The sequence below is a fragment of the Dipodomys ordii genome, unplaced genomic scaffold (assembly GCF_000151885.1).
Source record: "Dipodomys ordii isolate 6190 unplaced genomic scaffold, Dord_2.0 Scaffold56, whole genome shotgun sequence".
Classification (NCBI taxonomy): Eukaryota; Metazoa; Chordata; class Mammalia; order Rodentia; family Heteromyidae; genus Dipodomys; species Dipodomys ordii.
The window spans coordinates 8,815,249-8,838,224 of record NW_012267272.1 but is presented as its reverse complement, the minus strand read 5'-3'; the positions used below and the strand labels follow the sequence as shown (position 1 = coordinate 8,838,224).

Genomic DNA, 22,976 nt, shown 5'->3' with positions numbered 1-22,976 from the left:
TTCATGCAATCCCATTTGTCCAACCTTTCTTTGATTTGTTGTGTTTCTGGGTCTCTATTAAGAAAATTTCAGCCTGTGCCAAAGAGACCTATGGTTTCTCCTGTTCCATCTTGTAATGTTTTCAGAATGTCTGCTTTGACTCCGATGATGATGAGTACATTTCTTGTCGAACATTGTTATCCCCTCCTTTGTTGTTCTCTTGATATCCCTTCCCTCCTCCACTTCCCCTCCCCCCCCAGTTGTAAAGTTCATTTCTGACATAGTGTCTTATGAATGTCATTGTTACAATGGGTCATCCTGTGTCCTTTCAGCATTTTGTTATTCCCCTGCCCTTCCCCATATCAGATAAATATATACAAGACGAGGATACCAGAATCAAAGACAGTGATTGCCAGGGATAAACCAATGGAAAAAGAAAAATAAAATAAGAAGAAAGAACTAGACACAGTACATTGGTGACAACAAGGTCAACAACCAAAAAAAACCTGTAAGTTTTCTCTTTTTCTCTTTCTAGAGTACATCTTGCTTTTTTTCTAATTTTTTATTATCTTTAAGTAGCTGTACAAAGGAAGTGTCATTTAACAAAGCACTTTATGAATATAATGTATCTTGATCAATGTCTTTCAGCATTTTCACCCCTCTTTGGCCCATCCCTTCCTGTATTTTTTTAATTTTGTGATCTACACAATGGACTTTTTGCCTGCATTCTACCTTCTTCCCCCTTCATTCACAACTTTGCATCAGTTTATGCAGAATCTTTTATTCTATTTCATTTGTCTATGAGCCAGTTCCATTATTTGCTTTTCATTATGGCTCTGAGGGATGATTTGGGATCATATACTATTTTTTTCATATTTGGACTTTCTTTTGCTTCCATATGAATTTTAAGATAGAAATTCATTGAAATTTTGTTGGGAATTTTATTAACTCTTTAGCTCACTTTTGGTAATGTAGCCATTTTCACAATCTTAATTCTGCTGACCCTGGATAGAGGAAAGGGTATCTGTGAATTGCCATGTCTTTAGTAACTTCAGGACCCACTGAACTATCAAGTATAAGAATGCTTTTTACTTGATCTTTTTCACAGGTAATTTTTCCCCCCTGAAGGATACAACCCTTCTTGGATAACTGTAATTATTTTTTAATGGGGAATGGGGATCAGATATTTTCTTAATATCAGCCCGTAAGAAAAGAGGAATAGGGGTCTCTTCTTTCTCTCACTTTAGTTTTAGGGATGTTTTACTCAATGAATGGCACAGTCAGTGAGGAAAGATGGACTTTATTGGCATAGTGACTGCAGAAGGACTGAGGGTTTTCAGTTGGCAGCCATGGTGTCCTGAATCCAGTCCATATAGTTGCACTCTCGGGTACCCATTCCAGGGCATCCCTCCAAGGCATAGCCCAGTCCCCAGAAGACGATGCCCTGGAGCTCTCATTGCACAGGGCCACCAGAGTCCTCCTACGATAGAAAAATCAGAATTGTGTAAGTTGGAGCTGAGAGGACATAAAACCACTCTGAACTCAACAGCCCATTTGTCTACTGTGTGGCTGTCTTTCTCATGGTGGGCCATGCTCTGCTTTTGTTATGGGGATGATATGCAGTCAAATGAGCCTTATTCACTTTTCAATGCATTACAGTCCCAGCCTGACCAAATTGGGCCTTTACGTCATGTTCCCGGTGGGTTCTGTTTGTGATCCGCGGTGGGTGGTGAGAGAAGGGGTCAGATCACCTGGCAGGCTTGCCCCCCTCGAGGAAGCCAGCGCAGACCGTGTTCTTGGTGATCTCCCAGGGTAGGCTTCTTCACAGTCAGCCTGTGTTAACAGGGGAGCCTCCAGGCACTGCAGAAGATCTGGATATGAGTGGTCTTGCAGGGGCAGGAAATGACCAAAGAAATATATTCACACAGGGAGACCAAAGGAGGATATTCTTAGGAGAGGATCACAAAGGTTCAAGAGATACATGCATATGATCTTATAAAGTGATGCTAATCAAAACAAACTCCAATAAAAGGAAACAAGAGGTTTTTTTTGTACTTTGCATTATTTCTCCTTTGTGGCTGTTTTGGCTTTTTGTAGCTATTTTCTTGTATGTAATTTATCTGTTTGGGGGACAGGAAGGGGGATTGAAGAAATGTGGGACAGAGGGTGAACAATGCAACAGTAGATGCACTAGACACTATGATGAATATGAACTATGTAACTACTCAGGGGTGGGGAGGGGCATGTCTAGAGGGAAAAAGTAGGGGAAAACAGGGAAGAGGTTGCACTGTTTTAAAAGAAATGTACTTATTACCTAACAAATATAACTGTCATGCCTCTGTATATCAACTTTACAATAACACTAAAATAAATAAATAAAAATAAAAAACACAACGAGGAAGAACAATGAATACCAGTAGTTACTATTGGACAGAACCCTAAAAGTGCAACATCCAGGAAGAAAGAGTATTTCTTGATTCCCAGAAGGGTTGACTATTCAGTTTTCTGGTAATCATCACAGATTATTCTCTATTAGTCCCTTTTGGCTTGTAGGGATAAAAACATTGGGACTATCTCCCTGCTACTTTCTGTGGATTGTGTGTGGCAATCATTTAAAACCAGCTTGCATGCTGGAAGCATAGGAAATCCAACTCGGCAACTATTACAGTTCTGGAAAGTATTGGTAAGGTGAGACTTGGGAAATTAAAGAGCTCTACTCACCATCAAAGCTCAGGGTGTTGCCCTAGCCAGAGATGAGGCACTCTGTGCCACGAAGTGCTCAGCTGGATGGCAGATGCACAGTGCCCACATGGGAGGCGAGGGTTGTAGGTTTGGAGAGCTTATCAGCAGGTCATTCTCTGCAATCATTAGGTTGAAGCCAGGGTGAGGGATGATCTTGGCAACCTCAATAAACTCCTTGTTTCTCTCAATAACGTTGATGTTAGGCTCTCCCAGTCACACTTGCATGGAACTGCGAGAAGAAGAGGTCTATTGGTGGCTGGATCTCCATTTCATAAGATAGCCCAGGTACTCAAGCCTCCTACCCATGCACTGCCCCTGAAAGGCTCGTGTGGAAGTATACTTTTGGTGTCTGACAGATATTTCAAAAACACTGCTTCTCATGTACACTGAGTTCCCCAGTATTAACTGTTTATAAATACACTCATTGAGTACTTTCAGAGAGAATTTTTTAAAATTTCCTTCTATAAAACAAGAGACTGAGACCAAAAAAGAAAATCATTCTTTCATGCTACATTGGTTAAAGTAAAATGGTAGAAATTCCTGAATGCCACCAGGAGACATGGAATGTGTTGTAAAGGGAGACATGCAGCAGGTGGCATTTTAGAGTTTGGCTGGGCATCAAGCCAGACGTCAACAGAAGGTAAATTAGACATCCAGATTCCACTTGACATTTGCATCATGTTCAAAAATGTAATGTTGAATTAATATTTTACCTAACACCTGGTGTCAGAACCTGAACTTACCACGATCCCCGACCCAACTGGCTCAAACACACTTCTCTGTTTTCACAAGTAGCTGGCAGAGTATGAGGATGAGTTTGTGGTGCTTGGGTAAGAGGTGATACCTCTATCTTGTTTAAGGTGAACCTGTGGCATTTGCTTGTTGTGGAGTATAACTAAGATCACTGATTTTCATGGTTAGGACAGGCTTGTTTTAGCATCTATACTATCTCTACTAGACAGATGTCTCAAAGGGTATCCTTGATCAATGTAAGTAATTATGAGAAGAGGGAACTTTGGATCGGTCCATTATGCTCTCACCTCATTTAACAAGGAACATGAAAGGAAATGAGCATTTTTATGGTTTATTTAATTACTTTCTTATCTTTTACCTTTTCCTTTTTGTGCCAGAATTGGGACTTGAACTCAAGGCTACCATTTGAACCACAGACCCTCTTCTGCCATTTTAGTGGTTAACTGGAAATAAGAGTCTCACAGCTTTTTATTTTTTGCTGGTTAGGCTGTCATTGAACCTTGATGCTTTAAATCCCTCTACTGAGTAGCTAGGTTTGCAGGTGTGAACCACCAACACCTAGCAGAAATGAGTATTTTTATATCTAAGGGGTGAAATTCAGCCCTTTTTTTTTTGTTTGATGTGTCTTTACTTAGAACCTAGCATCCGCTTATTGAAGGTAGTATGAATGAACTTACAGGCTAGTACTGTCATTGTGGTAAAACCACTCCCTCTAACTTAGATGGATAGGGTGGTTCTGGTGAGCTATTCCAATTGAATTTGGAGTTTTATACAATTTAGGGCATTGTTTATTCCCAAGCAGAGTGTACCCTGGATTTTTTTTTTTGGGTCCGGTCATGGGTCCTGACCTCTGGGTCTGGGCACTGTCCCTCAGTTCTTCAGCTCAAGGCTAGTGCTCTACCACTTGAGCCACAGCGCCACTTCTGGCTTTTTTCTTTTTGCTTATGTGGTGCTGAGGAATCGAACCCAGGGCCTTGAGCATGCAAGGCAAGCACTCTACCACTGAGCCACCTTCCCAGCCCCCCTGGATTGTTTTTGAAAAAAATTTAAAAAATTATTATTACACAGTTGATACACAGAGGGGCTACAGTTCCATGAATCGGGTAATGAGTACAATTCATTTGGAACCATGTCTCCCCTTCCATCACTCTCTCATTCCTTCCCTTCCATCCCCACCCACAAGATATCCAGCTAATGTTCCAGTGTCTAGTATCACTGTTGTCTTTGTTCATCCTTGTTACACCTTTTATGTACCTTCCCTTGCTCTCCCACATACAAATTGACAAACAAGAAAAAAGGAAAAGAACACAGAAACAGCAACAATGGCAAGTAAAGAATGTCTCTTGTCTTCTTTTCTTGGAGTTCATTTAATAGAACATTAAGTTATATTTCTGTGTGCCATTTCATCCTTCGCATTTTCAAACTGTTTTAATGATGGCAACAGAGGCTAATTTTGTGGTGCTTTTCTCTCCCATCACCCCTAGCATGAGACAACATCTACCTCTTTTCATTTTGTTGTCACAAACATCAGTGGTGTAGTCTACTGCTTGGGTGATCAGATTGATTATTCATTGTGAAGTAACGTGCTCAGGTCCACCCAGAAATAATTTAAGCATATTCAAGAATATTCTAGGCTAGTTCTGCAGGTTCAGCCATCAAAAATTGTGCCTCCTTTATTCTCCTCTGATCCTTGATGGAGCCTCACAAAAGTGTGTGTTAGCGACACTATTGCCTCCCTTTTACAGATGAGACATTTAAACCTGTGAAGTTTCTAGATAAAAATCTAGGATTCAGACTCATTCTTGTTAGGAGAGTTTATTGAAAAATAGTAGAAACATCTGGGTACAGGAAGACAATCGGAGATTTGTTTTGGATGGCCTGTTAAAGCTTGCTGGGCATCAAACCAGAGGCTACCAGAAGGGAAAGAAATTGTATGTCTGGATTTCTCTTGACATTTGATTCAGTGTGCAAACTAGAATTTTGAAGTAATAGTTCTCTTAGCACCTTGTTCCAGAACCTTAATTTGTCATGATATCTGAAGTATGCGGCCCATGTCTACTTAGCAGAGGCAAACTTCTCTGGGCTGACCCAGGATGGGAAGAGCACGGGCATGTCAGGGGTGTGTGAATTAGGGTTGATATTCTGTTATGTCACTTAATGTGATTCTATCGTGGTTTCTTTTTGTGCAGTGTTCATATAACATAATAAGGATAGACTTTGCCTATCATTGGTAGTAAATGCACAAGATAGGATTCTTATAGAAAATAATAGTTAATAATTATCAGGAAGAGAGTTTTCTTGATTTGCTTAGGTGGCTCTGACTTCATTTATTTATTTATTTTTATTAATATTTTTTAATTGTGAAAATACCATATACATGGGCAAGGTAATGAGTGCATTTCTTTTCTTTTCTTTTTTCTTTTTTTTTTGGGGGGTCTGGTCGTGGGCCTGAACTCTGGGCCTGGGTGTTGTCCCTCAGCTCTTCAGCTCAAGGCTAGTGCTCTACCACTTGAGCCACAGCGCCACTTCCGGCTTTTTTTTTCTGCTTATGTGGTGATGAGGAATTGAACCTAGGGCCTCATGCATGCAAGGCAAGTGCTCTACCACTGAGCCACCTTCCCAGCCCAATGAGTGCATTTCTTATCAAGCATTGTTGCCTCCTCCTTTGTTTCCTCTTCTCATCCCTATCTGACTCCATTTATAATACTCCTTGAGTCTTTTTGTATCTAGAGTTTGAAGTTTCACCTTTCCCAGATTTTGTGATCTCATGAAGAGCTTGAGATCAGCTTTTTCATGGCAGTTCAAGCAGGGTAGGTACTAAAGGCAGTTATAGGCAGAACCCTCCACTATATGCTCAGATGAATAAGGTGGTTCCTGCGAGCTGCTTCAAGTAAATCTGGAATTGTATGCAGCGTGGAATATTGTTTATTCTCAGGCCTGGATCCCTTTGAGTGCTTGTCTAACTTACGTTTTTGGCTCCCAGCAAGTGGTATGATCAATCTACTTTCTTTCAGTTATGAAAACAGAAATGAATTTTGTGGTGTTTGTTCTCTAACATGCCTTGCACAAGACCCAGAGATAACTCTTCAGTTTTTCTTCATGGACATCAATGTTGTTGCCCACTTCAAGGGTGATCAAGTGAGCCTTGTTATGGTGAAGTAATTTAGTCAATTCATCTAGAAGTTGAAATGATAAGATTCCCGCACTGACTGTGTTTCCAATCATAGAGATTTGTTGTTTCCTCTCATCTGATCCTTATTGGAGCCTCACTGGCATGGTCGGTCAGAGATAGTATTGTGTCTTTTTTCCAGATGAAGCAAGGAAGCAACTAAATTTTGGAGGTCAAATGGCCTCTGTAAGGTCACTTGGATAAGGAATGCAGGGTCATACCAGGATTTCACCCTTGAACCCAAGTTTATTTCTATCCTGTCCCTCCCTTGGGAAAATTTCCCCAGCCTCTGCAAAGTAGAACCTTATCGCTCTTGGATACTAAGACTCTTCAGCATCTGTGTAAGAAAGCAGAGAGCATATTGTGAGAAGAAAAAGAGAAGAATGTTGAGAATCTAGGAAGAGAAGGGAGAACAGCTCTAAAGCATCAGAATTGTAACCCCGAGAAAAAGTAAGAAACCATCCAAAGCTCAAACCCTGAATTGCTTTGGTGGGGAAGGGGAAAATGACCAATTAGCCCTGGTGAAAGCAGAAGGGCTGGTATAGCTTTATAAGAAAGGCATGTTTCTTTCAGGCTTTAAATCCATAGACACTAAAGCCACCAGCACAACTATGCTCATTGCAGCATTGTTGCCCACAGCCAAGATATGGAATCAACCCAGCTGCTTCCTAGTTGGATGGATCAAGAAAACGGGGAATATACTCACAATGGAATTCTATGCTTCCATCCGAAATAATGATATTGTGCCATTGGTAAAGAAATAGAAAGACTTGGAAAAATTATATTAAGCAAAGTAAGCCACACCTAAAGAAACACAGGTTGCATGTTTTCTCTTACTTGTTGCTACTAGACGGTATCTGTTAATCTACATGTAAACACACTGGTTGGTAAAAGTAAAAAATTTCACTTGGACATGAGAAATTATATAGGATTCTAGGTATTCACACCGTGGGACAAAAGGAGGATATTCTTAGGAGAGGATCACAAAGGCTCAACAGCTATGTAATATGATCATATAAAATGATATTTATAGAAATGAACACTAAGTAATAGAAACAGGACATTTTTTGTTATTGTGATTTTTTCTCCTTTGTTTTGTGTGTTTCCTTTTGCTTAAAGTTGGGGAGCAGGACTAGGGGAAACATGAGGTTGGTGTACTCTAAATTTCTGATCACCACAACCAATATAGATTTCTAAAGTCAATCTCACTTTTCAGAGTTTGATGGGTCACACAAAGCACCCTATTTACTATCTAGATGCAGTAAATCAAGGGAGGGGATGAGACTGGATACAGTGTCTGTCTAGACAGAGAGAGGGACTCTGCTATAAGAGATATAGCGCTTAGAAAAGTCATGGCACAGAGGACTGGAGCTGTGAGTTTTAGACAAAAACAGCTGAAGATTTCCCTATCTGCTTATAGCATGATGAAGGATACCAGGGCCCAATAGAACTAGGTAGTGGCTGAGGAGAAATACCTAATTCCTGGGCATATGAACTAAAATGTGATATAATAAGACTACTGTGTCATTTATTTGCAAATATCTACTTTTTCAGACTAGGAATAGGTTCAAAAGATTGCATGGTGTAGCAAAACTACTGGAGAGGAATTTGATTTTCAGAAGTAGAGGTTCTGGTTCTACATAACTTACATTAATAAGAGGAGGTACTTAAACTCCAAGGCTTTAGATTCCTCATCTGTAAAATGTGGACAGAATTATTTATAATCGATTGCCTTGGTAAGGAGGCATCAGGATCAGATTGGAGAATGGGAAACATGTGCTCATGGAGGAGTAGGAATGTTTAGCCTGTGACTAATATGCTCATGTCCCAACTTCCCAAGTTCCTTTTGGGTAAACTTGTCACTTGACATCATTTGAGCTGATGATGGTCTTTGAGGTGGGAAAGCTCAAGGTGTTCCTGAACATTATGCAGAAATGGTTATGAAGAATTAAAATGTTGGGTGTGTAATAATCATGTAAAAATACTCACTGTTGGCAGGGTTGAAAGAGAATGGCTTCAAATACACAGTACCAAGTGGGAGGCAGGCAAAAATCCTAGACAAGTAGACATAATAGAAAATATTAGAATATAGATGATACCTATAGCTCCATAAATATACAGATTTACTTGCAACAAGAATTTGGGGATGCATCCTAGCCATATGAGTATAAAGCATTATGACAATTGTCTCTATAGACATTGTCTTCTCTGCTTATATGTTAATTTCTGCTGCCTCTAACTAAATCCCTTTCACTGTTAATGCAGGGCTAAGAGATCTTGAAAATGGCTTTGGTTTTCAGGTGCATCTCCAGTAGAAATCTTTGGAACTCATCAATATCCAATACTTCTCCTTGATAACTCTGTGGCATTTTCATTTCTATTTGTATTTGTTGAAGATCTTTGGTAGCCTTTCTTAGTGGTGCATACATCAATATAATAAACTTCCCTGCTTATGAAAGAATTCTTGTCATTTTATGGAATTACCTAGAGTTTGATGGTATTGTGTCCACCCCACAGCTTCTTCAAGAAAGTTGCTGTCAACAATATCTTTTCTCTATATCTTTTCCTGTCAGCTTATAACTCAGTCTTTATTTCTGGTAACCTCCATCCTTCCAATGACCAAACTGTAGACTATGAAGACAAGATCCCCTTACTTATAAGTGGTAGCAGTGGGCTGTGGACACCACCCATTGGTCATTGATGAGGGAGCCACCTCAGAAATGGTAGCCAGAATTCAGGGACACCTGGTAGGGCAAGGAATTTTCTGCACAGGTGTAGCCTCCAGTGACTATCTTGTCATCATCATCAAGAGGAAAAGCTGCTAGAGTGGAGACAGGAAAGAAGTCAATTTAGCAGCCTGCTTAGAGTGGAGCCCAAAGTCCTGTGTCTGCTTCCTTCCTAGTGCTCCCAAAGAGTATAAGCAAGTAGTCCATTTAGGTGTCAGACTACAATTGTTCAAAATGCCTGGGTTATTTAGACACCAAATAGACATAATTCCCTTTTGGACCAGATGAGGACACAGGAGCACCTTCAGAAGCCAGGCAAGAAGATGCACTCAGCATTTGGTTATCTTACACACTGATTGCACTTCCTTTGTATTTTTCAGTTATCTACTCCTGTTTCTGTGATTCCTCAAGAGTAGCAGAATGGCCTGGCATTTATTTTTAAGAATGTGACTAGCTGCATAGACCCTGGCTACATCAAGTTTCTCCCATAATTCAAATCTTTAGAGAAAGGATAAAAAAATTGTAGTCCGAGAGACCTAAGGCAGAGTACAGGGAAACACTGATATTATCCAAGAAAATTATTTTTCAGTTTCACAGCATATCTAGATATCTTAATATTGTCTGTGAGTTTGAAACTGTCATACAGGTGGCAGTCTCTCAACATGATTTTATAATTGCAAAGGTGTATATCTAGGAAAATTAGATTTACAATCTCTGTCCATGATTTTGATGTTAAAAACAGTTATAGTGGAACAATCACAGAGGTAATGGGACCTAAATACAGACTCACCAGTACATTTTATAGACAACATCTACCTGATGTTCTTCTCAAGCCACTCTGAATCAGGTGAGCAATGGGAGTGGAATGGCTCAGGAAGAAGGTTAGAGAGGTAAGGCTTAGAGCTCATGAATCAGGGAGGGCAGAGTCCTCAAGAGGTAAATGGAATATAAGCTTGTGGGTAGGATGGGTCCAGCCATACCAAAAGAGCAAATGCTGTCCTGTCATGGAGAAGGCAGTGTCAAAGCAAAGCTTGGAACTCACCAGCAGCTCCCACAAGGATCCAGTGCATGGTCACTGTTTAGATTCCAGGTCAGCTGTCTGGTTAGGTTGCACTTCTGCATAATGCAGAGCGTGTGTTTTTAAGTTCCTTCCTTTCTCTTCAGTTCATGCTCTCCCTCTGCCCAGATGACACTCCTTGTTTGGTCCTGTCAGTGCATAAATATGTTTCTTACTCTCTATTTGGTGCTTAAAGTTCTCTGAAGTTAGTTTAGCTCTCTATATGTATTTGGTCTTTCATTGATCTATCCATTCATACCTTTTTTGAGACAAGTGCTTTGTTTTATAAATATTGTTTTTGATTCTTTGGCATTTCATCCATTTAAATCAGTTGCTGTGGAAATTTAAATTTTAGGAGGACTATGTTGCCTTGCTCTTTGGTATTTGTTTTGTATATGTGTTGCAATTTGTACCTCTGGAACTGATGCATTAACTTAATTTTAATCTACCCTCTTCTTTAAGCTATAATGTTTGGCAAGGGTTTGGTGGACCAATTCATAAAGTTTCTTGTGACTGGTGAGGGAAAGAGGTTAGTAGCAGAACACACACCAAATGTGCTCAAGGCTCGACTTGATCTGTGATGGGAGGATCTTGATTTTCCTTCTCAAAAGGAAGAAAACAAACAGTAGCAACAATTGCAGCATATAAAATAGCCAAATACCAAACCCTATCAGCAAGCACTTGAAAATATTTACCACCAACACAACAATAAAACAGTTGTAAGACAAAGATTGCATAAAATAAGCTATACATATACAAGTTAATAAAGAAAAAAAGGAAGACAAGAGAAAATGAAAACATTAAAGAGGAAAGTGAAAAGGAAAAAATAGGGTCCAGGTAGATTTAGAAATATTAACTAAGAAGAAAAGGAAAATTTAAAAGACACAAACAAGAACAAAAAAAAGGGATACAAAAAATTATGCAGTGAAGTCTTTAAAAGGTGAGGATAAAGGAAATGGAAGCTGGGGAGGGGTGGAAGAAGACTGAAATCTATATATTGAAAGAAGTGGTGGCATATTGGCTCATTCCTATAAGCCTAGCTATTTGGGAGACAGTTCTGGAGAGTTGCAGACCCAACTGAGCCTCAGCAAACGTTCATACATCCCAATGTCAGTGATAAAAATAAAGCATTGTGTGGTGGTTCATGACTGCCATGGAGCTAAGTTGAAAGCATAAATAAGATCTGGCCAAAGGGCAACACTACTACACTGTATGTGGGATTGCAAACTGGTTCAACCACTCTGGAAAGCATTAAACATAGAACTCTCCTATGATCCAGCAATCCCACTTCCTAAGCATTTACCCACATGATCACAAACAAGGCCACACTAAAGCTACTAGTTCTATGTTCATTGCCGCATTATTTACCATAGCTAAAATACGGAATCAACCCAGATGTCCCAGATGAATGGATCGAGAAACACAATGGAACTCTATGCCTCCATCAGAGTGACACCACCCCATGCATAAGGGAATGGAAAGACTTGGAAAAAATCATATGAAGTGAAATAAGTCAGACCGAAAGAAACACAGTGTCCATGGTTTCCCTCATTGGGAATAATTAGTAGGTGTCTAGGATAATCCTAGCACAAAACCACAATAGCTCAATAGCTATGTACTCATGACGATATAAAATGATGTTAACCTTGCTCATGTAATTGTAACCCCTCTATATGGTATTTTCACAATTAAAAAATGAGGCTAAACAAAATGTACTCCAAGACAGGGAAACAAGAGGGATTTTTTTTGTTGATGTTGTTTTTAATGTACTGTATGAAGTTCTTTCTTTTTTTCCCTTCGGTTTATCCCCTGTAGTCACTGTTTTTTGATTTGGGTACCCTGTGTCTTGCATATACATTTATCTGATTTGGGGAAGAAAAGGAGAAGAACAAAATGGCGAAAAAAGGACAAATGGTGAAACAATGCAACAGCAATACTCACAAGACACCAGGTTGGAAATGAATTTTACAACTTTGGGGTGGGGGGAGATGGAGGAAGAGATAGTGGGAGAAAAGCAAGGGAAGGGGTAACAATGTTCAACAAGAAATGTACTCATTACGTTACTTATGTAACTGAACCCCTCTGTACATCACCTTTACAACAAAATTAAATTAAATTGATAAAATGATCAATGACAAGACAAACCCTGACCCTATTTAAAAAGGATGAGACCTTTCTGAAAAGGGAGAAAATGTAAAAGTGTTGATTGCTTAAATAGCCCTGCTCTTATCCTAAGTGCAAGGTCCAGAGCTCAAATTACAATACTGCCAAAAATAAAAAAGGGAAAAAAAGAAGAGTAATGAGAATAGGCAAGACAGTCTAGGCCTGTAGTTCAAGAACTGAATTAAATTAGGAATATCAATTGTGCAACTTGTGTTGTAGAACAGGAGGTGGAAATTAGAGTAAGTAAATGAAGGGGTGACACTGTCCAAAAGACAAATGGGTGCATGACTTGAAGTATGAAATTGTAGCACCTCTGTAAGCACCTTAATAAAATCATAGATAAAATTAAGAACATTTTGAGTTCTAACCTAGTCAGGATGCAGACCAAGTTTAAAGGGAGCCTAGGCTACATAGTCAGATAAAAGAAAGTAGGAGGAGGAAAAAGAGAAATAAAAAGAATCAATAAGAGGGAGAAATAAAAGATGAAAGGAAAGCAAAAACAATTTAAGCAGAAGATGACTAAAAGTCAGAATGAAAAACAAAAAAATAGTGTCTTTCCTCCCAGAATAAGCCAATAATTAAGGGCAGAAGTGGTATTTCATTAACTACATGAAATAGATCATCTTTCTATTAGCTCTTTTCTTATGAGCCCCTTGGACAGAGTATGGGTTGTTAAGTACTTTCATGTTGAGAGTGCATAGAGAGTCAGTTGTAATCATTCTCCACTGCCCAGCTCCTAGAACCTAGAAGACCTTAAGAATTCTACTGGAAAACATTGAGTGTATGTTTTGTTTGCTCTGTGCACTCTATGGATACACTCAGGATGGTGCCAGTGCCTCAGGACAGGATGTGTGTCCCCTCCAAAAATGTCAGGGGGTCGTGGGTCTGAACTACAGAAATACTGTGAGCTTGAAACCATTAAAATAAAGTGACAGGACCTTATTGTATTGGATGTTGTCCCCCTCCTGCAATTCTGGTAGTGTGAACAGTTCTGGGAGAAATCATGGCTTACAATTACTCATTTCTCTTCTTCCAGTGGTTCCCCAGTTGTGGTCCTAAATGGAAGGTAACCATTGTCCTTTCAGATTCCCAGCATGGCCTCCCAGCACAGGGAGCTCTCAGGGCTTTTGTATTGGCCCTACTGAACCTGGATGTCCAGGCCATTTCCTGATCTCAGTGTGGCTTAGCCTGGCTGGATGACTAGACACAGGATAATGCTATGACCTCAGAGTCTACAGCAGTCAGTTCAGAAAAGACTTTCTTGGGGTGGCTCCACAATAGTGTACCCCCTAAATCCAGTTGTGAAGGAGAGAACTTGGTCAGAGCCAGCTTGCAATGTGATTCCAGGTCTCCTGTATGTCTAATCTGTACTTGGGCATGGTGCTAAGGTCTGTGCTATGACTGGAGTTTCTGAATTTCTCCTTTCTTTGGTCCCTACTCCATCCAGCTTCACTGTAACAATCACGTGATCAGTGAGGGAGTATTCATTTTTTCCTCTGCTTAGCTCCATGAAGTTTCTTGAACTGTCATAAGTCTCTGACTGCTCACAGTTAACCTCTGTATTTTTCACCATCTGCAAAGGGTAGCTGCTGTCCTGATGTATTTGAGTCTACCCCCAGAGAAGACAGTGAGCTCTGAGAATTTGTAAGATATCCTCTTGTAGTGTCCCTCCAAATTTCCTTTTCTGAGTCAGAGTGATGAGCTCAAAGATAGCTACTGTAGGGCACATGGGCAGCAAAGATGGCGCTGAGAGGGAGTTGAGTGCACAGAGCCCGAGTTGTTTATGTTAAAATCTGACTCAGTACCACAACCAGGTGAAGTGACTTCAGTGCACCAACAGCTCAGGGACAGCAGGGAAAATATAGAAAGGTTAGGCCCATGATAGGGTGACGTCTACAGTGATTGGTTGGTTCCTTTCCCTCCCCTTCCATGCCACGCTGTTTTTTGCTTTAAAAAGTGCTTGCTGTGTGGTAATAAATGAGTTCCTGCTTGACTTGACTCCCTGCTGTGTCTGATTGTCTCCTGGGCTAAGGGAGGCTGGGGAACAGACCCCGTCTATCTTCTGCGGATGGACAGAGACCCAACAAGCTACAAAAATAACTGTGTGTGGGCTGGGAAGGTGGCTCAGTGGTTAAAGCGCTTGCCTTGCATGCCTGAGGCCCTGGGTTCGATTCCTCAGCACCACATAAGCAAAAACAAAAAAAATAGCCGGAAGTGGCGCTGTGGCTCAAGTGGTAGAGTGCTAGCCTTCAGCTGAAGAGCTGAGGGACAGTGCCCAGGCCCAGAGTTCAGGCACCATGACCGGACCCCAAAAAAAAAAATAACTGTGTGGCAGTCATAAGTCTCTAAGCTGTAAGGGAACAGAAACTCAGAGGACAGAATAGATCATTGCTTTCATGGCATTTATGAGTGTCTAAGTGTGCATACACTCACTGGTAAAGTTGGCCACTGGCAGGAAGCAGAAAATAAATAAACATATAGAGAACATAATTATATATAAATATATGCAATATGCAATATGTTTATATATAAGTATCTTAGTTCAGGACAAATTCATCAGATGTTATGAAAAGATAAAATGCTAATCGTATTTACAGACAAGTAGAGACAATCTAATATCTATGGTCTTTGGGGTGTAAACTAATTTTCTCTTCATCTTTACTTAGTGTCTGTATCTTTGTAATAATGACTGCCTCAAGAGTGAAGAACAAACTACAAATAAACACATCTACGTATCTCTGAGGTGGCACTGATCAGACTGACATTGTGCAACGTTCAGTGAAGGCAGATTGCTCAGGAGCAGGATGGCTGGGGTGGCTGGCCATATCCATCTCTGCACACATGAGAACATAACTGAGAGAAAAAGGCAGGTATTACTTTGTCTAAGTAGGATAGTGGCTGCAAGGAGAAAAGGCAGCAACATTCTGAAGAACAGGTGCAGAATAGATTGAGTAAAAGCCAAAGAAATCAATCCTTAGTCTACCCTGGATATGTGTGCTCTGGGAACCAAGACATTTCCACTATATTCAGAGAAGGCTATGGACTCACCAACCAAGCCAATATGTGCACACAGAGCCACAGAATTAATAAAACTGAGATATTCTTCAACATCACATTTGTGAGAGAACAGATATTTCTACCCGAGTATTATTTTTATATACTATTCCTCCATCTACTGTACCATAATTAGGGAACCAAGCGCCCCCTCTCATCTCTTACTACCAGAACTCATTCAGGATGTTTTCCTGGGCAAAGACATTGAACAGAGAAGGCACAGACACCGACAGTGAGGACAGGTTTACTTTATTGGCATAGTGACTGCAGAGGGCTGGAGGGTTTTCAGTTGGCAGCGATGGTGGCCTGGATCCAGTCCACGTAGTTGCACACTCTGGTGTACACTCCAGGATTGTCCTTCAGGGCACAGCCATAGCCCCAGGAGACGATTCCCTGGAGCTCTCCATTGCACACCACAGGGCCACCAGAGTCACCCTGGGGAGGGAGAACAAGTTGCATGAGTACATGAAGAGTAATAGAGCAACTCACACTCAGAACTTAATACCTCATCCTGTATAGCTTATAGCTCTCTCATGGAGGCCCATTCTGTGCTCTTACTATGAAGAGGACATGCAGTCAAATGGGCCTTGCTCACTTGTCAGTGGAGCCCTACATGGTGCTGTAGCCATTCAGCATTGCAGAGGGAGGGGCTGAGTATGGTCAGGTGTGGTTGTGATGGGGAAGGGACTGAGTCACCTGGCAGGAGTCCTTGCCTCCCTCGATGAAGCCAGCACACACCATGTTCTTGGTGACCTTCCCAGGGTAGGCGGCTTCACACACACTCTGGCTCAGCAGGGGGGCATCCAGGCACTGTAGCTCATCTGGGTTGTTCACTTTGAAGGACACACAATGACAATAAAGAGAAACAAGGAGAAATGGCATAATGTCAGACAAGCCTGCGCCCAGTCCTCCAGTGGAATGTGGAGGAGAGTTACTGAGAACCCCAAGGTATTAAGCACCAATGCATGTAGAACCTTGGTTTGTGTTCCCAGAATGACAATCATTGATTCTTATTTTGAGAGTTAATTGCAACACCCATCTACATGAATTCTGTCCAGAGTGTAGTGGTGAAACCCCTTGGGTTTGCATGTCTTTCAGGTGCCCAAGGAGCCTTGTGTGTAACAAGCCTTGCAATCTATTTGCAGACTGGAATCATATAGGTTCCAAGTTAGAGACATGCTAGGTTCTGGAAGACATGAGGAAAGACTCATGGGGACATGTGAAGGGCTGTGCTCACCGCCAAAGCTCAGGGTGTTGCCCCAGCCAGAGATGAGGCACTGGGTACCAGCTGGTGCACAGGAGGTGGGCAGAGCCACAGGGGCCACTTGGGAGTTGAGGGACACTGGGGAGGACAGCTTGATGAGCATGATGTCATTGTCCAGGTTCCTTGAGTTGTATCCAGGGTGGCGGATAGCCTTGGCAGCCCTGACAATCTGCTCACTTCCCTCTTGGACGTTGATGTTATGTTCTCCCAGTCTCACCTGGATGCGGCTGAGGGGAAAAGGAAGCAAGGTAGAGCCCATTCTCTATTTCCCTAGACACCTTGGGCTCATTGGCCTGCAATGTTTACCAGGACTCATCCTAGGAGCAGCACATGGATGGTGGGTGATTGCTAGTGTGCTGGTGTGAGTCACAGTTGTGTTCTGTTTCAGAGGTGTTCTATTTCACTGGGGAAGGGATGAAGTCAATGGTTACAGTTGGGGACAGATCTGGTCTAGAAGCTTTCCCTTCCATCTAGGGCTCTATACAAGAAACTGTGAAACATGGTTTCCCCAAGTCTCTGTGTCTTAGCTAATTAACTAAGGTAGAAACAATGTCTGTTTTTTCATATTCATTCTGGGTCACGGTGTGACTCTGAGACCTTCTGTCATCGCAGCCCCTGGGTCCTATTTAAAGACACCGGTTCTCACTTACTGCGTCAGATGGAATGAAACACAGTGGAAGGCAAAATGCCCAGACACCAGTTGTGTTCACACATCTCCTGGTTGGGCAGCCCTTCTGAGAACTCTTGTTGCAGACACTGATTTTCAGCCCTATCTTGCACAGTGGCAAGAGCAGAAGGAAAACGGTTTCAAATGTCACACGTATTTAGCGTTCACCTTCATAAGTTGGACTGTGTTTCCTGCATAGAAAACTCAGGTGTTTCATTATACTGGCATATTTTCCTTGCTGGAGTCCCTGACTGGTTCTTCTCACAACACATTGCTTTGCTGCTTTTGTGACCTGAATTCCCTGTGGGACTTGTTGGAGTGTGTGACACTTTCTACTCTTTGTGTCTTCTCATCCCTAGCTCAGCTGCTGCCATAACTTTTGTCTCCTCTATATCACCTCACCCACCCAACTGAGCCCTGCAGCTCTTACTTGAAAGGACCCATACCCTTGCAGTAACCAGACTGTGGGTTCAGCCATGTGTTGTCTGGTATTTACGACTTGTAGCAGTGGGCTGCGGACACCACCCACTGGTCATTGATGAGGGAGCCACCGCAGAAGTGGTAGCCAGAGTTCAGAGACACCTGGTAGGGCACGGAGTTGGGGGCACAGGTGTAGCCCCCGACGATCTTGTCATCGTCATCAAGAGGAAAAGCAGCTAGAGTGGAGATGGGAAAGGAGAATTTGCTTTAGTTGTTTGATGACAGTGGAGCCCAAAGACCTGTGTCTGCTTCCTTGTTAGGGATCCAAAACACAATAAGCAAGCTGTCCTTTGGGCTCACAGGGTAAAGTTGTTCAAAATGTCCGTGTCATCCAAACAGGAAAAGCACATAAGCCCCTTCAGTTACTGCAAGATGAAGACACAGGAAAACCTTCAGAAGCCAGGCACTAGGGTGCACTGAGAATTTGCTTATCTTGTACACTGACTGTTCTTCCCTTGTAATTTTCTGTGGTGTACTCCTGTGACTGTTCATTCCCCATGAGTAGCAGAATGGCTGGACGTTGCTAGGAATATGTCCTGGCTATTTAGACCAGGCTGCATCTAGCTTCTCCCAAACATCACATCTTTATAGTCAGGACCAACAAATTGTATCCCCAGAGACCTTAGAAAAGGAAGGGCAAGCATGTCTAGTAGCTAAGACAGCAATGATTTTTCAGCTCTGCTGCATGTCTAGCTATCTTATTGTTATCTATGAATTTGAGCTGGATATACATGTTGGAGTCTTTACCCATGATTTCATTCTTGCAATGGTGTATAGACACAGAATTAGATATTCAATCTCTGTCCATGAATTTGTTGTTCAAAAGATTTATGTTGGCGCAGTCACAGGGCTGATAGCACCCAAACACAGACTAACTGATCTATTTTATGGACAGCTTTCACCTGCCTTAGGTTTCAAAGCACTATGATCACAGCTGTGAATCATTTGAGTGATTAGAGTCAAGGTGGGCTGAGGGAGAAGGTTAGAGATGTGAGGCCTGGAGCTCATGAAGGAGGGAGGGTAGAGACCTCAAGAGGTTAATGGAATATAAGCTTGTAGGCAGGATGGGTCCAGAAATACCAAGAGAGCTCATGCTCTGCTGTAAGGAAAAGGCATTGAAGAGAGCAAAGCATGGAACTCACCAGCAGCTCCCACAAGGACCAGGATCAGGAGTGCACTCATGGTGTGAGAAGGGTAAGTGTACAGTGACCCACACCTGTCTTTATAATCCCAGGATGCAGAGGAGAGAACCAAGCCCCACCCTCAAAAATCACACCTGCATCTTTACCCACTACCTCACCTGTGATATATTTGGTCAGTCTTTGGATTGGTGACATAAATGTGATAAGGGAACTTATCTCTTGAGGGCATAGGAAGAATGGCTGTTTTCCTTTCTTTTTTTGGATGGGCCCTTTGATAGGTAAACTAGGTAAATGAGAATTGAAGACCTCACCTATACATCTGGAGTTTATTAGGCAAGAGGATAAGTATTGAGAGTAGGGACCATGTAGTGGAATCTTATGTGCTCTGAGCTCCTGCTATATCATATAATTTATTTTTCAGAGAGTTTTCATATGTGTAGTGAGTTTGGGTAGATGGAGTCCTGGAACCACAGGCATTAGGAAGAAATACTATTGAAGTCTCTTTTCAGTAATCCCCAAGTTGCTCTTTGCTGTCTATAAACTGTGTTATTGTTGCCTTTGTTGATGTGACTAATAAAAGCAGTTGAGAATGCGAACGGGCCTCAGGGGTCCCTTAGGCATCTTGATTTGGGGTTTGTTGGACTCTCCTCTTCACTAAGGTTCAAGATGCACTTTGGATTAAAGAGGGAGGGTAAAATTTAATCAGCAGCTTACTCAATAATCCAGGCACTTAGAAGAACAATTTTATACACTGATTCTTCCTCAATGTCATGATTCTCCTATATTGCATTGGCCTTGCTGTCACAGGTGATATGTAATAAGCATTCTGATTAGCTGAAAATTTGTCATGAAGATACTGAAAGCTGTCTTCCCTGATAGGAGTGGAGAGCTTTACCTTGTATTCTATGTCCTACATTGTATACTAGAATATGTTTGTCCAATGGTCCATTACTTTTTGATGAAAAGATCAATCATAGGTCGATAGAGAGATTAACACATTAGTAACTGGCAGATAGTGGGGATAATAACAAAATATAGTGCAGGTGAAATTTTCTTTTTTATATGGAGGGAGGTTAGTATGCTGGGCTTAGTTCTAGGTGAATCTTCAAAGACAATTATTTTACTAGCATCCTGGAATGAGATGTGGTGACCCACTGAAAAACTCATTCTCTCTTGCTAGATAGGTTACTGTAGAGTAGTGTAAATTCCAGAAGGCTAGAAGAAGTCATAGAATGTGCTGGGAGGTGAGACTTATGGCAGGTGGCACCTTCAAGTTTGTCTGGGCATCAAGCCAGAGTCACCAGAAGGCAAAATATTCATCCAGATTCCACTTGACATTGCCTTTCATTCAAAAATTTAATGTTGAGTTAATATTTCACTTTACACCTTGTGTGTTACCCTGACCTTCCATGATGGCTGACCCAGGTGGGCCAAAGCACACCTCTCTCTATTGACATGGAGAGTGTGAGCATGACATTTTGTTGTATCTGGTAAGTAGTTGGTATTCTGTTGTTTAAGGTATACCCTCTACATTTAGATAAATAGGGTGGTTCTGGTCAGCTCTTCCAATTGGAATTTCATCCAATTTGGAGCATTGCTTATTCCCAAGCATAGTGTCCCTTCTATGTTTATTTAACTTATACATCTGTGTCCCATTTGTTCCTTAGCATTTTCTAACTGCTTTAGCTATGGCAACAGAGACTAATTTTTTGATGTGTGTTCGCTACCATGCATGGCATAAGGCCACCTCTAGCTCTTTGCATTGCATTGTCATAAGCATTAGTGGTGTTGTCTATGTCTTTGATGACATAATTGCTTATTTATATGAAATTTGCTCAGGTCCATCCAGACATGAGTTTGTTTTTTCTTTTCTTACACTGCTTCCTTTTTTGTTAAGTTTTAAATTATCATGTTCATGAATTCATATTTATTTTTTTATAATTTTTATTGTAAAATACTGTTCAGAAGGGTTACAGTTACATAAGGTAATGAGCACATTTCCTATCAATCATTGTTACTCCATCATTTGTTCTACCCCTACCATGTCTTCCCTCCTCACCTCCCCAATTCTTCCCTCCTCCACCCACACCTGAAGTTGTAAAGTCCGTTTTCAATATAGTGTCTTAAACATCTCATTGTTACAATGGTTCACTCTATATCCTTGTTTCAGCATTTTGTTTTTTGCATTCTCCTCCGCAAAGAGAAAACTGTATATAAAAGATGAAGGGCAGAGAAATCAAGTACAGTGATTAAAGTCATTTTACCATGAGGGAAGAACATACAAAAGAAACAAAAAATGACATAGTACTTTAAAAACAACAGCAACAAATACATTAATTTTTAAACTCAATGTCTATGCCATTATCTTCTCTAATTATCTTTTTAAAATTTATTTTGACTTTATTAGTTCTTTTTAATATAGTTTTTGTAAAGATACAATACAGAGGGTTACAGTTACATGAGTAAGGTAAGGAGTACATTTCCTTTTGAGCATTGTTAACCCCTCCTTTGTTTTTCCCCTACCATCCCTTTTCAACCAACTCCCCAGCTCTTCCCTCCCCCTCAAGTTGCACTCAAAAAATTAAATCGGCCAATAACAAATCCTCAAAAAACAACTGCCTGATTAATAAGTGGGCTAAAGGCTTAAAGAGAGACTTCTCTAAAGAGGAAATAAGAATGGCCAAGACACACATGAAGAAATGCTCAGCCTCTCTAGCCATAAAAGAAATGCAAATCCAAACAACATTGAAATACCACCTCAACCCAGGTAGAATGGCTATAATCAAGAACTCTAATAACAACAGATGCTGGAGGGGATGTGGACCGAAGGGAACCTTACTGCATTATTGGTGGGAGGGTAAACTAGTTCAACCACTTTGGAAAGTAGTATGGAGGTTCCTCAAAAGGTTCCACATAGAGCTCCCTATGGCCCAGCAATCCCACTTTTAGGCATTTATCCAAATGATCACAGGACCATCCTAAAGCTACCAGCACAACTATGTTTATTGCAGCATTATTCATCCATAGCTAAGTTATGGAACCAACCCAGATGCCTCTTAGTCAGAAAGAATGATATTGCCCCATTTGTTAGGAAATGGAAAGACTTGGAAAAAATTATATTAAGTGAAGTAAGCCAGGACCAAAGAAACATAGGTCACATGGTTTCTCTTATCTGCAATGACTTCTATATGTCTTCTCTACTTAAATTGACTTAAATTTGTTCCAATTGCATTTCCACACCTTCTGAGCCTTTATATTGTTACTGCTATGGAGCTTCTATTTTTCTTCTCTGAGGAGTACTAGGGAAAGTGACTTCAAGAGGAGACTGCTCACTTAAGGGTTGGTATATAACACTAGAAAATATATCTAAACCAATGGATGTACCAATCACAATATGCAACAAAATAATTACCAAACCAAACCAAGCAAACAAAACTAGTCAACATGAATCTATTCATCCAAATATACTTAAATAATGACAATACAGAACAAAATGTTTAAAGACTTATGCTAAAAATAGTCCATGATCCAAAAGATGATTGACATCTAAGAACAGTAATGTATTTAAGTCCATTAAAATATGGATGAGATATCAGCAGCTTGGTTATTAGCCAACAGTGTTTGATTCTTGAAAGGAGACAATCCTGAAATTCTAGGAAATAAAAAGCATAGGGCTCGGAAGGTGGCTCAGTGGTAAAGCGCTTGCCTTGCAATGCATGAGGACCTGGGTTCGATTCCCCAGCACCCCATAAGCAAAAAGAAAAAAGCCAGAAGTGGCGC

The 22,976-nt window shown here is 41.0% G+C and overlaps 1 protein-coding gene and 1 pseudogene across 1 annotated transcript; both read right to left on the bottom strand.

The window, feature by feature from the left end:
* Window positions 1-1,239: 1,239 nt before the first annotated feature.
* LOC105989449 lies at window positions 1,240-10,439 on the bottom strand (annotated as a pseudogene).
* A 5,436-nt stretch (window positions 10,440-15,875) lies between these two features.
* On the bottom strand, window positions 15,876-19,246 carry LOC105989518 (anionic trypsin-2). Its single transcript, XM_013021605.1, has 5 exons — window positions 19,197-19,246; window positions 18,071-18,230; window positions 16,881-17,134; window positions 16,340-16,476; window positions 15,876-16,078 (listed from the first exon to the last, which is right to left on the bottom strand). The coding sequence occupies exons 1-5, from the start codon at window positions 19,234-19,236 to the stop codon at window positions 15,929-15,931; spliced, it is 741 nt and encodes a 246-aa protein (XP_012877059.1). The 5' UTR covers window positions 19,237-19,246; the 3' UTR covers window positions 15,876-15,928.
* Window positions 19,247-22,976: the final 3,730 nt, after the last annotated feature.